At 37.5% G+C, this 15863-nt stretch overlaps 1 protein-coding gene across 1 annotated transcript in view; it reads left to right on the forward strand.

Moving 5' to 3' along the window:
- The first annotated feature begins 5366 nt into the window (after nt 1–5366).
- The window catches only part of SH2D7 (SH2 domain containing 7), a 43730-nt gene continuing 33233 nt past the window's right edge, over nt 5367–15863 (forward strand). The window contains exons 1-2 of the mRNA XM_082255898.1: nt 5367–5478; nt 7854–7943. Coding sequence (XP_082112024.1) covers nt 5468–5478; nt 7854–7943 — 101 coding nt within the window. The 5' untranslated portion in view covers nt 5367–5467. The remainder of the gene's footprint in view (nt 5479–7853; nt 7944–15863) is intronic.

The following is a 15863-nucleotide window of genomic DNA, read 5'->3' on the forward strand; positions in this document are numbered from 1 at the left end:
TTTCATTGCATTTAAATGCGCACCAAGCTGTCCAGCAAAGGTGGTAGTGATGGGAATGGGGATTGTCTATAAATAATACTGCTGGGGCACTTTTTGAGAAAGAAAATGTAAATGTTGGGAAAAAAAAGGTGACCATTGGAAGCATGCCTGTTATAATTTGTGCTACCCCCTTTGGCTCCATGCACATAGAACGTTTGTCCAGCTCTCCTAAATGCCTTTCCTCTTGGCTTCAGTGTTTTGGCAGAAAAACGTTTGGTGCATTTAGGGACGTTAGGTCAATGGGTGTTTAGGCCCGTACACACGTACCGATTGTCGGCCGTAAATGTTCGGCCAATGTCCGATCGGCCGATTGTCGGCTTGTTAGTATTATGCTTCCGACAACCGACTGCGACTTTTCGGCTGAACAAAATCTGGTCTGCATGCTATAAAATGTTTGTTGGCCAACAACAGAACAGCCGATTGTTCGTCAGTCAGTACAGATTTCGGCCGACAAACATCAGATGAGCAAGACTGGGCATGCTCAGAGAAGAAAAAACACACGAAAAGTAGACCAGAACATGACACCACTTCTGCAGTTGGTTGTTACAAAATTCTTGTGCAGTCTAGAGCACATTTCAACCAACACAACAACACTGAACAAAAGACGGCCGATCGTTCGGCCGACAATCGGTGTGTGTGTACGGGGCTTTAATTTATCTTATTGGCCACATTTTTACACACGTCAAGTGTTTTTTCTGCCAAAATGCTGCTGTTCCTGGACGTACTGGCAATGTTTTTTTTCAGCCTCTACACTCCCCTGCCTCTAAACGCCTCTAAATGCCTATGTGTGCATGAACACATAAGCTAACATGGAGGGGCGTTTAGAGAGAAAAAAAAATTGCCTGATGCCCCTAAAGTCAGCGTTTTTTACGTATATATATATATATATATATATATATATATACATATATATATATATATGTATATATATATACATACAGTATATATATATATATATATATATATGTATATGCATACAGTATATATATATATATATATATATATATATATATATACATACATACAGTATATATATATATATATATATATATATATATATATATATATATATATATATACATACATACATACATACATACAATACATACATACTTTAACTTATTTATAGTCATTTATTATATTATAATTTATGATTTTGTGTTTCAAACTTTATCATACCTGAGATGTTATAAAGAAGAACGCACAGTAAAAAAAATCATATGTAAATAGTTGGTTTGGGCTGCTCTTTCTTAAGAATTACATGCAAAATAATTGTACCGCTTTCAGCACCTAAAATCGGAAAGAATCATACCACCAGGGAGGTTAATTGTCACTTTTGTTAGACAGCTTCATATGCATGAAAATATGGGAAAATGTTTGAGTTTTCTATGGAAGCACCGCAGAAGCTGTGCCAGGGAGGGAATTGGATGATTTAGTCTTCTGACTCAATCACCTATGTGTAAATTGGAGCTTAACGCATATCTAAACCCAAAAAACAAAAATGTCTTATATTGCTGCTTACCAGTCCTTCTTTGTGGTGGCTGCATTCATTTATTTTCATTTTCCTTTAATTTTAGCTGGTGATTCAACCAAGAACAGTCCTAGAATGACATTGTATTGAATGACATTGTAGTGTAATGACATTGTATTGTATGACATTGTATAATACAATCTGTATTAGAAGAACAGAAACAAGATAAGACTATGGAACCCCTCCCCTCTCCTACTAAAATAGAAAGATGTGGTTCTGTAGTCCTCAGAGAACAATGTGATAAAAGTCGGTGCAGGCAGAGGGCAAAAGAATTTATCAACTCACAAGATTTTCTGTAAGGTCAACAAGTATTTTTTTCAACTTCTCAGAAAGATATAACAGAAAAGTTTTGAATGTGTATTTATCAGAACAAAAAGGAGAAACTAGAAGTTCACTGTTAGAGTTTACATACAGTATAGCTGTTGTGTAAATTGAGAAAAAAAAATCTCCTGTGTGTGTGATCAATGCACATGGAGTTTAACAAACTTTGTTGAAGATTCTTAACTTTCTCTGTTCTTCAAAGAAGCTGTTTGATTCTCTATGTCCTTCCTAAAATGATGAATGAATGCGAGGGGGGGGGGGGGGGTCACACTGCGGGATTGGTTTGCTTATCCAGTGGCATACCTTTATAATATAAGAAAACAAAAATTAAACCCGCGCCACCCTAAATAAAATACAATACACATATTGCAGCTGCTGTTCGCCAAGTAAATACTCAGATAGAGGCATAGAAAAACAATTAACACGGCGCTAATAAAAAAATAAAAATAAGTAAAAAAATAAAAATAAGTAAAAAAATAAAAATAAGTAAAAAATAAAAATAAATAAATAAAAAATAAAAATAAAATATAATAAAAAAAAAACTAGCGCTGTGTTAATTGTTTTTCTATACCTTTATAATGCCAGCACAGACATAGTGAATGCTATTCAGCATACTTCTTTAACTTTGGTAAGTAAGTATACAGTATATATATTTTTTGTCACTAGCTGTGATTTTTCACTATGCACTGTTCACTTTTTGTTTTTCCTTTGTGGTTTCCTCACACGGGTATGTATGTTTTCCTTCCAGACCATAGAGCGATTTGTCTGTGTCAGCTGATTGGGCTTTATCCTGCTTTTATACATATTTATGTTCCTATTGGAGTATATCCTATATTCTTTCACTTGACGAGAGTATTGTTGGCCAGGGCAACAACTTACTCTCCCTATTTATCACTGAAGGTACGGTATTCTCATACATATTGGTATATATTTAGGGTTTTTATATAGGAGATGATCTGTTGGTCATTTATCTCGCTCCCCCTTTCTTTGTTATTTCTTTTGGGTTTTTGATTATCACTCCTCTGATGGGTTGTGTCTTCCCTCCCTCCTCCCCCCCCCTTTTTTTTTTTTTTTTTGGTATATATTGATTTTACTGAATCCTGACCTTTGATTGCTCTTAAATGTTATTGTGTGTTTTGGATGGAGATGTATTTGTCACTATCCTGTTATCTATATGATGTTATTCAAACATAATTATACTAATGGATATTGAAATTTGTTTGACTGTATTTTATGCTTCTAGTGGTGTCTATTTTATCTGTCATGGCATCCTGAAGAAGCCCCTATCCTTGGCCGAAACGCGTAGATCCAGCCTCAGATTGACCCACATCTGATGATATACCATATGACATGATGTACTCCATACTATAGTTATTTGTTGTGCTTTTTATATCTTTTGATACTAATAAAAGACATAATTTTTAATGTGAGTTGAAATGTCTCTCTATGCCAGACACTACTGAAATCCCTCTTTATTCATCCCTGATCTCCTAAGGAGTATGAGGGTGAATGCTTTTCTCACATTTTGTTGTCACATATGAGGGATAGTGTCGGGGCATACTGTATACACTAGATTTTAATCTCACCCCAACTTCCTTTTACATATACACTAGTATGTACCCATATAATGTGTTGTTTCCATGCATATGAGAAGTAACTTGTAGGCAGGTGCAGTCTGTATTCTCCACTGCAGGTGGCGCTCAACTGCAGCAGTGATGCAGAGGGAGAGGAAGTCATGGGCTACATGGTTCCTCTATGGTTTCCTGAGTTATTTGGGCAGTGAACTGATTGGATGCTTGTCGCTCATGTGACTCTGGGGGGCCATCTTGGGTATGGCAGAGTCTATTTAAGACCCCCGGCCCCTCAGTTTGGTGCACATTTATGTGTGGGTAGTGTAGGAACAGGTCACCCATCTCTCAGGGATAGTATATGCGGCAGGAAAAGGTTCCAGTTAAAAAAGGAGAGCTTAGGGCTTTGCAATCTCTTTGGACATCTTCCCATTTGGGTAAGGGACAGCCAGGCCGCAGTTTGCCTCTGCAAACAGACGCTGTCAGTTCGACTGATACCTGCTCCACTCCATGCTGTTGGCATCAGTGAGTGTTCCCATTTGGGCCCTCTCCCACTGGGTTGTTGTGAACCGTTTTGCTTTTTACTTCAATACAAGTTCTACTTACTGCACCTGGACTGTCTTTGTTATTGCTGCTGCACCACGCTGCGCCCTCCCACAAACTGTGTTTAGAATGAAAAAAATTGCACAACTTGCAAAACTTGCTCCTCTGTTCCTCTTCTATATATTTGTGGGTGGGGCCACGAGGCTTCCAGGTGGGGGTACCTTTCACGTGGATAATGATAATCAATGCCCGGGACCAGGCAGAGACCGAGTTTATGTGAAAATCATACATTATGATTTTGATTCATCGATTTAGAGATGAGCCGCACAATATGTGCAGTAAATAATTACACAGAGTCCCTCTGTAGCAGCTTCTGTATATTACTTTTAGGAGGGACACTGCTGGGCCCATGTCCTCTCCCCCGGTCCAGTGTACCTCTGCCACCTCACTCTCAGTGACAGAGCGGGGCCCCACTGTGCACTTAGTGTGACCCTCATGCGTGCACTGGTTAACTCCTTCTCTCCCATAGCATGCGGCCAGGTTAGGGGTCTCCATAACATGAGTTTGGTCCTGGTTGCTTTGGGAAACTGACCACTGGGGAAGAAGCCAGATCACGACCCTTCGCTACCTGAGGACCTTTCACCTACACCAGGTACCATACTTCCCGACTGGCTGCAATGTACCTTGCATTAGTTCTTGGTTACTTATAACAACTGCATGACTCCTCCGGCTTCTGTTGCCGAGTAAAGCTTTTGTATTCACTTTGCTTCATACCCAGGAGCTGCAGAATATTAACCCCCTTCCCCAGCCTGGACTAACTAACATAGACAACCTGCCTACAGGTTGGCTTCTGATCCCAAAGAGAACCTGTATACTGTTGTGACACTGCAGAGAGTATGTAAACATACCTGTAAGATACTAGTAGCATACCATAATAACTATACTAATACTGCTAGAAATATATATTTTATACTAATAATAAAATTCAATGTACTATATTAATTTTCCATTACTCTCAGAAGTATTGGAAAGAAAAATATTTCCACTTACTTCACTTTCATGCCACACTTTTTTGCATACATGAAAAGCTGTTTGCACAATTAAAATCTTTATACAATGAGATACATTTGTTCTTGTTTTCTGATCATTTAACTTTATCAGGTACTGCTGTAAAATAAGTTGATGGACTGGTATATTCATGTCTCTACCTCCATTTATGATGCTTTGTTGTAAAACAATAGGTGTGTTGAAACTCACCTGGAAGCGATGCAGAAGTGAAATAGGCAAATGACATGAAGCCAGCATATAAATCTTGTGGCAGTTCACTGTTCAGTCAGTTTATAGCAGTCAGCCACAGTCCGGAATGTCTAAAAATGACAGAAAAAACCCACTAGGTCCTAATGGAATAGATTTGCCTGTAAAGCCACATTCAGAGGGTGGCCTTCCTGACTGGTTCCATGGACTCATGTCAAGGAGGTAAGTGTGTGTCATGTCAAGACTATTCTATACTATTACAGGTATGGCATTGCTGATTCTTATTATTGAACCCAAACCATTATAGTTTCCCTTTAAGTAAAGTAAATAATACTAAAATTGGCCTGATGTACTACAATAACAAGTACTATATGAGAAATCTTTTTACTTTGCTCATTGGGATTTTTTTGGGAATCATGACATGGTTTGATATTTTCGTGTATGTAAATCTGAGCAACAAGTTTATTGTGGTTGGTATTAGACATGTACAGTTCATTTCCTTCTGAATCGAAATGTGGACTAATTTTTCAATATTCTGCACCTTGGATGTATCCAAATTTCTAAATCACAATAGGAACTAATGTAAACAAATCCGAAATAAATGATAATGAAAGGAAATTTCGTCCAAATTTGAATTCGAATGAATTTAAATTTTAAAACGAATTTGAAATGTAAACATATTGCTGGCTTTTGCTGATTTCCTTCACAAACTGAGTGCAAGTAGACCTAAAAGAATTGATGCTGTTTTGAAGCTAAAGGGTATTCAAAATATTTCTATTCCCTATTACATTTTTCTTGTTTTGGTATTGCATAGTCCCAATTCCCCCCTTGTCCCTCTGTGGACTTTTCACTATATTTTCATGGATAGATACCTCTCTTTTTTGTATTATTACTTTCAAAATGTGGAACCTAGCTTTTTGGTATTCAAATATAGATTTCCTTTAGATTTTTCTTCTGTTCGCTCACTCTGAATTTTTACATTTTTAAAGTAAAATTTATATTTTTTCAAGCATTCTCACACCGGCTTAAAGCTTTTGCACAGTACTGTACATAGAGACAGCAAAACGTTGAAGTCAGATATTTCTTTTATAACTTAGAACACTTCACATATTCTAAATAAACCCTAAATAAGCCCTATTAGTACAAAGAAGATTAACGTGTTAAAAATCAAACTATCAATAATTCTGGTGAATTAATAATTTTAGAATTGTTTGTGTCCATATCAACATATATGCTTATTATAAACTAGGACTCTTTAATTTTTTTCTATTTTAATCCTTTTATTAAAGGTTTAAGCCAGCAATAGATAGTGCGATTTTCTTTTCTGCATCCGCAGGCTATAGCCACTGGCAATAACCGCATGGAAACTTTGACATGCTGGATGTACCCAAGTTGATCATTGGATCGCTTTGGGTACAATCATCCTGCGCATAGATGGTTCAAATCTTGGCTGGTCCCTGCTGAACCAGCCAAGATTCAAACCATCTATGTCAAGTTTTACTGTTAGTACAAATACAGAACAGTGCAGTCAAAGAAGTTTTATGGCAAATGTAGGTAGAACTTGCAAGCAACGCAGGTGAGACTTCATTCGAGAATAACAAACAACAGTGGCGTCGTACATAGTAGGTACAGCAAACTCATAATGGGCCATACACACTATAAGATTTTCTGAAGACTTTTTCCTTTAGACTTAACAAAACCATATAATATGAGGTCAAACCTAAACACTTTCAATTTGTATGCAATCTGGCAGGCCCTTGCACTACATAGAAAAGGTAAATCTGAAGAAAATTTAACCACAAAAGTTGGATAGTGTGTATCCAGCTTAAGTGTCAAACTAGACCATCAAAGCCAACCAGGGATAGTATGCACAAGTGAAGGCATAACATGCTTGTAATGACTATACTCAACTTAATTGTTATGCATGTGTGACTTAGGCCCCTTTCACACATACGGTCCGTTTGTCCGTATTTCATCCATCCGTTGACGGATGAAAAACGGACATCAATGCATCTCTATGTAAAAACGAATGACAACGGATGATCATCCGTTAACATCCGTTTTCATCCGCTTCCGTCAATGTGCGTTTTCTGGAACAGATGAATGCCCTATTTTTCATCCGTCAAAAAAATGGATCGGACGAAAAACGGATGTAAACAAACGGTCCGTTTTTCATCCGTTTTTGCATTGGTAGTGGATGTAAAAAAAAATGGATGAAAAACGGGTTAAAAATGGATGAAAAACGGATGAAAACAGACGAAAAACTGATGGAAAACGGATGAAAAACAGATGAAAAACTGATACATTTTGACGTGACTGAACTGATGAACTGAACGGACCGTATGTGTGAAAGGGGCCTTAGGGTATACAAAAGATATTATCTTTGATCACATGAGTTTCATGTTAGCAATAGTAATTACATTTTTATACAACTCATAAAGTTGTTGTCATAATTTCCAATAGAAGCATTTTGTGGTATTTCAAGTAGTACCTAACTAATTTTTGAATATTCAGTTTAAATTAATATAGAATTTTAAACAGTTATACTCAAAACAAATATATTGACCTCTTGATAAATTTGTGTTCTTCTGTAAAAGGGAATCTGAAGAACTACTGAAGAACAGGGAGACTGGGACCTTCATGATCACATTAAGCCAAAGGACTTTTGGCTACATCCTGTCATATAAGTAAGTTTTCATCATACGTCTACCAAATATGTATTTATGTGATTTTTAAGATAGAAGATAAATGTTTAGTACTTGAGGCAGAGGTGGGGTTATGCTATATTCAAGTATTCTGTTTTACTGGCTTATATTTACTGCAGCTATTCTCCCAAAAGTCTAGAAATCATGATCTGTTAGGGGTACTTGAGGACTAGAGTTAGGGGTACTTGAGGACAAGAGTTTAGAAACACTTTTCAACATAAATATAGAATGTATATATATATATATGATTATCTTGTCCAGGTGAGAATCCGCATTCTGCAATTTCAATTGCTTCCTTATTGCTCCTACACTATTACCAAAAGTATTGGGACACCTGCCTTTACACATGAACTTTACTGGCATCCCAGTTTTAGTCTGTAGGGTTCAATATTGAGTGGGCCCACCCTTTGCAGCTATAACAGCTTCAACTCTATTGGGAAGGCTGTCCACAAGGTTTAGCAGTGTGCCTATGGGAATGTTTGACCATTTTTCCAGAAGCACATTTGTGAGGTTAGGCACTGATGTGGGTGAGAAGACCTGGCTAGCACCCACTCTAATTCATCCTAAAGGTTTTCTGTTGGGTTGAGGCAGTGGCGTTGTGTGGGGGGTGCAGGGGGGGCCGGCCGCACTGGGCGCAACATCTGGGGGGGGCGCATCCGCAATGTCACCCTGTCTGTCTGACTCTGCATACACGGTTCACACACTCTGTGCGGCTGCCTCCATCTTTAGGCTGGTAGATGTCCAGCGCGGCCGCCCTATAGCTGAAAATGGCGGGTCGAGGTGGGGCTGGACTGTGCCTCACCTGTCCATTGGTGTAGGGTGGGGTTGCGTTGCAAGCCAAGCCCCGCCTATGCCGCCTCTCCTCACTACTCAGTCAGTTTAGCAGCAAGTGAGTCAGCAGCCTGGCGTCCGAGACCCGCTTCCTGATTGGCCAAAAGTCGAACTCATGCCATTGGCTGAGGAGGAGGCGGGAGGACTCAAGGAGACGCGGGGAACTGAGGAGAACCACCGCAATCTACATGCTGTGCTATACACCGTGCTCTCCAGTCTTCCCGAAGCATTCACTTTGCTATAAGTTAAGTAAGGAATTTCTCCGTTATTACGTTAGTCAGTGCACCCATATTATGGTATCATTTTTGCAATTGCAAGAACATAGGGTTCAGATTTGTATAAAAGCTATTCCCATTTATTGAAATTGATTATATTAATTGATGGGTGTGGGTTTTTATAGACCCTGGATGAGTTCTTGGTTACATAAAACAACAGGAAGGAGCCCATGGTTATATACACGATATATGACAATGGAAGGATCGTCAGTCAGAGATGTATAGTAACTAAGTAGAACTATAAGAAAAAGATAATCAGCGCAAACCAAATTCAAACAAAAAATCAATCTCGTGCACAAGGCTGCAAACAATCAGTGCCAAACACAAAACACCTGTGAAATCTGAAAATATTGAGGTTCACTTGGCGCAGCAATATCATTATTGTCAACTAAGTAGAACTACTTCACTACTGTACTTAAGTACCGAAAGGCGGTATCTGTACTTTCCTAGAGTAGAATTTTTTTCTCCTACTTCCACTTTTACTTCACTACATTTTTTCGATGATTTCAATACTTCTACTCCGATATTTTTTTTTTTGTGCTGCATAGTTACTCGTTACAATTATAAAAATTACCACTGCCAGAACAGTAGATGGCAGGTTTCATGAAGCTCAAAACATGTGTATTATCAGCGCATACGAAAATAAATGCTACTGTATGCATAAATAAAAGCTGCATTTGAAATAATAAAAAACAATTTGATGGTCAAACTTTTGACTTCTTTCTTTAATAACTACATAGCACAGTACTTGTACTTTTACTTTCAGTACTTGAGTAGCAATTTTTTTTTCAAAACTACTGGTACTTTTACTTTCAGTACTTGAGTAGCAAAATTAAAAAAAAAACTACTTGCAATACTTAAGTACAAAAAATGTTGAATACTTTAGTACTTCTACTCAAGTCACTTTTTGATCGAGCACTTCCACTTCTACTCAAGTCACTTTTTGATCGAGCACTTGTACTTTTACTCAAGTATGGGTTTTCGAGTACTTTATACAACTCTGACGTCAGTTGAGTGTTGCCATGGGATTTCTGTCACAATCTGAACACACTGCAGCTTGACATGCTGTACCAACTGGTAATATAAAATGGAAGTTAGCAAGAAAATAGCAGCACTTCAGTATCAGCAAATCTCATTTCCCCTTCAGTTACATTCCCCAAACTGCTCTATGCCTTGTTGTTTATTCATACAATTAGCAATTTTTTTTAGGACGTAAACATTTTAACCCATTCAACAAACAGAAATGCTTTTCAAAGTATTAAATAGGCATGACAGTACAATCAATATGGTTGCTTTTTATTTAGTATTATATGATTTATGAGAAATACTGAGAATGAGATGACTGAGGTATAATACCTTCAATAAAGCCAGTGCCACCCTCTGATGATATTTCATGTTTAATGGGATTTTGTTTGTAGGTTTGTTGTTTGTTGCTCTCCTGTATACTTCCTGCACTCTCAGGATTACTGTAACATAATTCCATTTTCAACTGCTAATGGTTCAGAAAATGTCATTATCTGTGATACAGGAGACACTCAGGCTGACAGCCTGTGCTAGCACACCACAACAACAATATCTACATCATAAAGACACTTTCAAGATACCTGTATACAGCACCATTTTTGCAAAATGAAATTATTCTTATAATGCTTATTGCCAACCCTGAAGATTTGAGAACCATGAGACAATCTGGTTTCACCCCACAGATCAGTCCATCAATTCACTAACATCCAAACAATGCACAGATTATAGTAATTCCAACCCTAATGAAAAAAGCCACACTTCATCTGTACTGTAGCCTAAAGCTAAAATCTAAGGATTAGTTATTATTGATTCTATGGGGTTGATTTACTAATGGCAAATGGGTTGTTCACTTTGAAAGGCAATTTGCAATTTGATAGGGAATTTCCCTTAGGTTAGCGAATGAGGTGAAGCTCTGTTGACTTCCATCATTCAATCATGTACAGGAAAAATACAGTTTTCTTCCCTGTTTGGAAACGCTTTGCAAAGTGAATTTCTACCACATTTACTAGGTGAAGACAAAATCACTTTGTAAATGAGCATTCCCTTTGCGGGTTGTGTTTTGTGTGTTTATGTCCTGCCTAATCTGTCATTCAGGTCACAACAAATGACATAACCAATCTGTATAAGAGGCGCAGACCCTGGCCAGTGGCACACATTCTTTTATGCCTGTTACAAAATGTTTTGTGAAGAAAAACTGAACTACCTGTAGTGCTACCCCCACAGGAGCCGCTGCATATTTTGGGTCCTCTGCTCTCTAGTCCTAGGCAAGGCCTCACTCTCACTGACACCACCAGGATACTTTGATCGGTTACTCACAGCAGATGTGCAAAGATGGCACACTGCCACAAGTATAACAAAGCAGATTGGTAAAGCAATGGTAATGCACATGAACACAACAAAACAAATACAATGCTCTCAACAAATATATTGTTCGGCAGCGTCATTTCCATAGCAACAGGTGGAGCTTCTGCTGAAGGATGGGAGGAGGCGGTGCTGGGTAGGACTGGGCAGGACTGGGGTGAGTTTAATGAAAGCTAGGCTGGATTCATCTAGGAAAGACCAACAACGGTTTCAGGGAGTGCATGACACCCGGCAAATTACTCTGAAGAGAGAAACCGTTGTTGGTAAAGAACAGAAGGCAGCTGAATGTCTAGCTCAGATTAGACTTTCTAAGCTAGCCTGAAAATGCATGGTATCAAAGCTTTTGTCTACAATGGGGCTCTGCCACACTTTAATGGGTTGAAGTCCTTGTATCGTCTGCCCAACTCTTCCTTTTCCCCTTTCTGCAGTTTAGTCATGCATTTCAAGCTCAGTTTGGCTGTGATAGGATCCTTCTTTATTCTAGTGATCTTGAGACATTATTGTAAGATGACACTCTCTTCAAGGCACTCTCTACTATTTATAAGCAAATAACTTCTTACACCACATATAAATGCTTGTATTGCAGATGGTCTTAGACTCGATAATGACAACTGACATGATATGTGGGAGGCTCCCTTTGCCAGATTAGTGTTGGCTAGGGATCATCTGATTTATTATATAAATAATGATGTGTGCCATACTTCACGAATACCTTACACATAAACCAGTTTGTAAAAAAACACCAAATTATTATCCAAAAACAGTGTTCTATATCGTGCTCATATTATATCAAAGAGCCATTATATCAAATAAAATTAAAGTGTTACTAAACCCACAACAGTAAAATCAGTCTGTATATGCAGTAAACATGCTTGTTATACTCGCTGTGGAACCTAAGGGATTAATCATCTGCAAAAGGCTGTTTGATCCTGTCTTCTCTGATCCTCCCTGCAGCCTCATAGGACAATCAGGGGAGAATGAAAACTCCTCCTACAAGCTTTAACCAGACACTCATAGAAGTCACAAGACTGTTATATACTGCTGATAAGAAAAGGTATTTAGCAGTTTATAATGACTAAAACTATTTAATTTCCATGATCTGTGTACTGTGGGAGACCAGATAATGTGAATGCAGGATCCTGGGTTTAGTAACACTTTAAGAACTATAGTCCATAAAATATAGTCCATACAAATGTTACAAAAGTGGTCTATCTCTTTAAGTGATTCCTTATTGGTTCCACCCAATAGTGCTCAAAGCAAATCAGTGACTTGTGCTCTCTCCACCAGATGTACTCTCACCTGGGGTATAGGATTGTACATTTAGGTATGGTCTATATAGGCTTGTGTCCCACTCAGTGGACTACAAACGCTCAGGATTGTAGGATTTCACAGATACCTATGCTGGATGTCTCCAAACAGCCATACATAATGAAAGGGAAACCTCCAAACATAGTGTTTAATCTTTAATTTATTACCCAAAAAACAAATTCCAGATATACTGTACACTCACTTGTTCAAGGTAAGAACAGCGCACCAAACTATGCCTCGCATGCAGCATACACAATGTGTACAAGATCGCAAATATACAGGCTCCAGTTTACAGTTACCACACTATCTCTATGTCTGTGGAGCATTGTGATGTCATCAAGCCCCTCCCCTACACGTTACACCACAGAGTCACATGGCTTTATCGGGGGGATTCTGATTGGTCGGCACAGCGCTCTGACTTAAATACCAGTCTATTGAAGCCATTTTCTTGTAGTCTCCTTACACTTCCTAAAGAGCCATTCTTCCTGAGATCCCAATGCCATTCTTCCTGAGATCCCAATGCCATTCTTCCTGAGATCCCAATGCCATATATTTAATCCCTGCGATCACATATTGATGATGTTTCCCTAGTACATGTTTGTACATGATGTTTATATCTACTGCATATAAAATAAAATAAAATAAAAGACATATACAATATTTAAAATAGCAACAAAAAAAATCCTAATAGCTACCCCCCTAAAATATATATAAATCCCTTGATTTGTCAATTTTTTTTTAAAATATATTTAAAGTGGAACTTTAGTCAGAAAATGAAGTCCTGCTAGATCACTTCAGGCTGGCAACTTTTGCAGGTATAGCTACAGTATGTAAAACATTAAAAATAAGTGCCTACACTGTATAAGATCCAGTAATACACTGTTTCCACTGCTCTGCACATGCTCAGTTGCTCTCCCATTTTAGGCATTTTTAGGCTCTGCTGAGTTAGTAGAGGCCGATCTGCTGACAATTCTTAAAGTGGAATTAAACCCTCCTATCCTTTACAGCAAAGGAAGCTGCTTCTGTTTAAACTGCAACTGTCATGGTGCTGCACATGTGATCAGTTATGGCCATTTGATGGATTGACAGTTTGGTTGAGGACACAAGCAAATGTGACAGTTAGCAATCCCGGCATTCCAGGGATGTATCTGTTTTTTGAAACCATTAAATCAATTTGTTTAATTCTGCTTTATGATTTACTGCTGTTTGGGGGCTCTGGGCTGCGGCAAAATGGCAGCCTTCAGCAAGAAGCAAATTGTTATGGGTAAAGTTTTGCTTTAAAATAACCAAATGGTATAAAATCAATTACCTCAAAATATCTTAAATCTTGAGATATATATACATACAATTTCATACATTAACAATAGACAATAAACAATACTGTATAGAAGTGTAATGGTCCCCAGAAAATTAAGGTGGGATGTTCCCATTAACGATGGACTACAGGAGGAATAGAACATAGAGGAATGATATATTTTTTTTTAACGCTAAAGGTAAAGAGATAATGGAATTCCTTATTAAAAGGAAACAAAGAAATTACATAAATTAAAAAAGATTAAGGAGTATAAGTATATAGTGGACCCATTTAAAAATAATTCTGACTTTGAGAAACAAATGTGATCTAAATAAGGATAGGCAAAAGAAGGACCTTGAGAATAAAGCTAAAAAGAGAAAGAAATATATGAGGGTCCTTAGTGACTATCAGAACAAACCTGTGGCAAACCGAACAAATCTGATTCAGCCTGCACATCACTGGAATAGGAAATACAGATGGAGAAACCCCAGGTGAAAGAAAGTACTTGGAATTTAAAACCCCTTAATTGCACATTCCAAGACATAAAATAATTCATCCTTTTTTATGGATAGTGTAGGACCCACTGATAATGGGGTACTTTGACGCAGTGGTGGGCTTGAGCACGATATGGCCATATGGTGGGACCAAATCCCCATTTTTATTTATGGATTGTCTTCATATTTGATAGTCATTTCTTTTGCATGTGTGCGCTATTCTTTTTTAATATAAAATAATAGGAGGAAGAAATGATAACACCTACTATACAGATAGACCTTGTCCTCGTGACAACAAGAGGATGGTAAGAGAATATAGAGATTATCATCAAAGAACCTTAATAAAATCCCCACAAGACAATAGAGCATACACACCATACAGATAAAACAATAGAAATCACCAATATAGTTAGAATTCTGGCCATCGCAATGGGTATCAGAATTATAGGCAAGGTAATTATGCAATGAGTGCATTTTAGCTCTGTTGCTTACGCATGGTAGAGAGGATTTCCATTAGCTGTGGAAGACACTTTCTTTGCGGTGATTATTATCACATATTTATCACTCCTGTGCATTGGACTTTATTTAAAATGATTTAATTTTGTTTTATTATATTTGGATCTTGTGGATGTTTTTTGCACATTATGAATAGTTTGCTGATGGCACATGCTTTAACCACTTGCCTACTGGACACTTTCACCCCCTTCCTGCTCAGTCTAATTTTCAGCAGCACTGTACCTACAGTATCTCACAAAAGTGAGTACACCGCTCACATTTTTGTAAATATTTTATAATATCTTTTCATGTGACAACACTGAAGAGATGACACTTTGCTACAATGTAAAGTAGTGAGTGTACAGCTTGTATAACAGTGTAAATTTGCTGTGCCCTCAGAATAACTCAACACACAGCCAAATATGCCTAAACCGCTGTCAACAACCCCTAAGTTAAAATGTCCAAATTGGGCCCAAAGTGTCACTATTTTGTGTGGCCACCATTATTTTCCAGCACTGCCTTAACCCTCTTGGGCATGGAGTTCACCAGAGCTTCACAGGTTGCAGGCTAATACTACTACTAGTACTACCAATGATAATAATAATAATAATAGTAATAATAATAATAATAATAATAAATTAATAAACAAATGTAAAATATACACAGATAAAAAAAATAACAATAAATACATTCAATACATGAGTACTAAGTAATAATAAAAAGAAATATATATATATATATATATATATATATATATATATATATATAATTAACCCCTAATTTAAATCTCCAAACCTTAAAAAAATAAAATAAAATAATA

This window comes from Pelophylax lessonae (genome assembly GCF_965119305.1).
Source record: "Pelophylax lessonae genome assembly, chromosome: 4".
In the NCBI taxonomy this organism is placed as follows: Eukaryota; Metazoa; Chordata; class Amphibia; order Anura; family Ranidae; genus Pelophylax; species Pelophylax lessonae.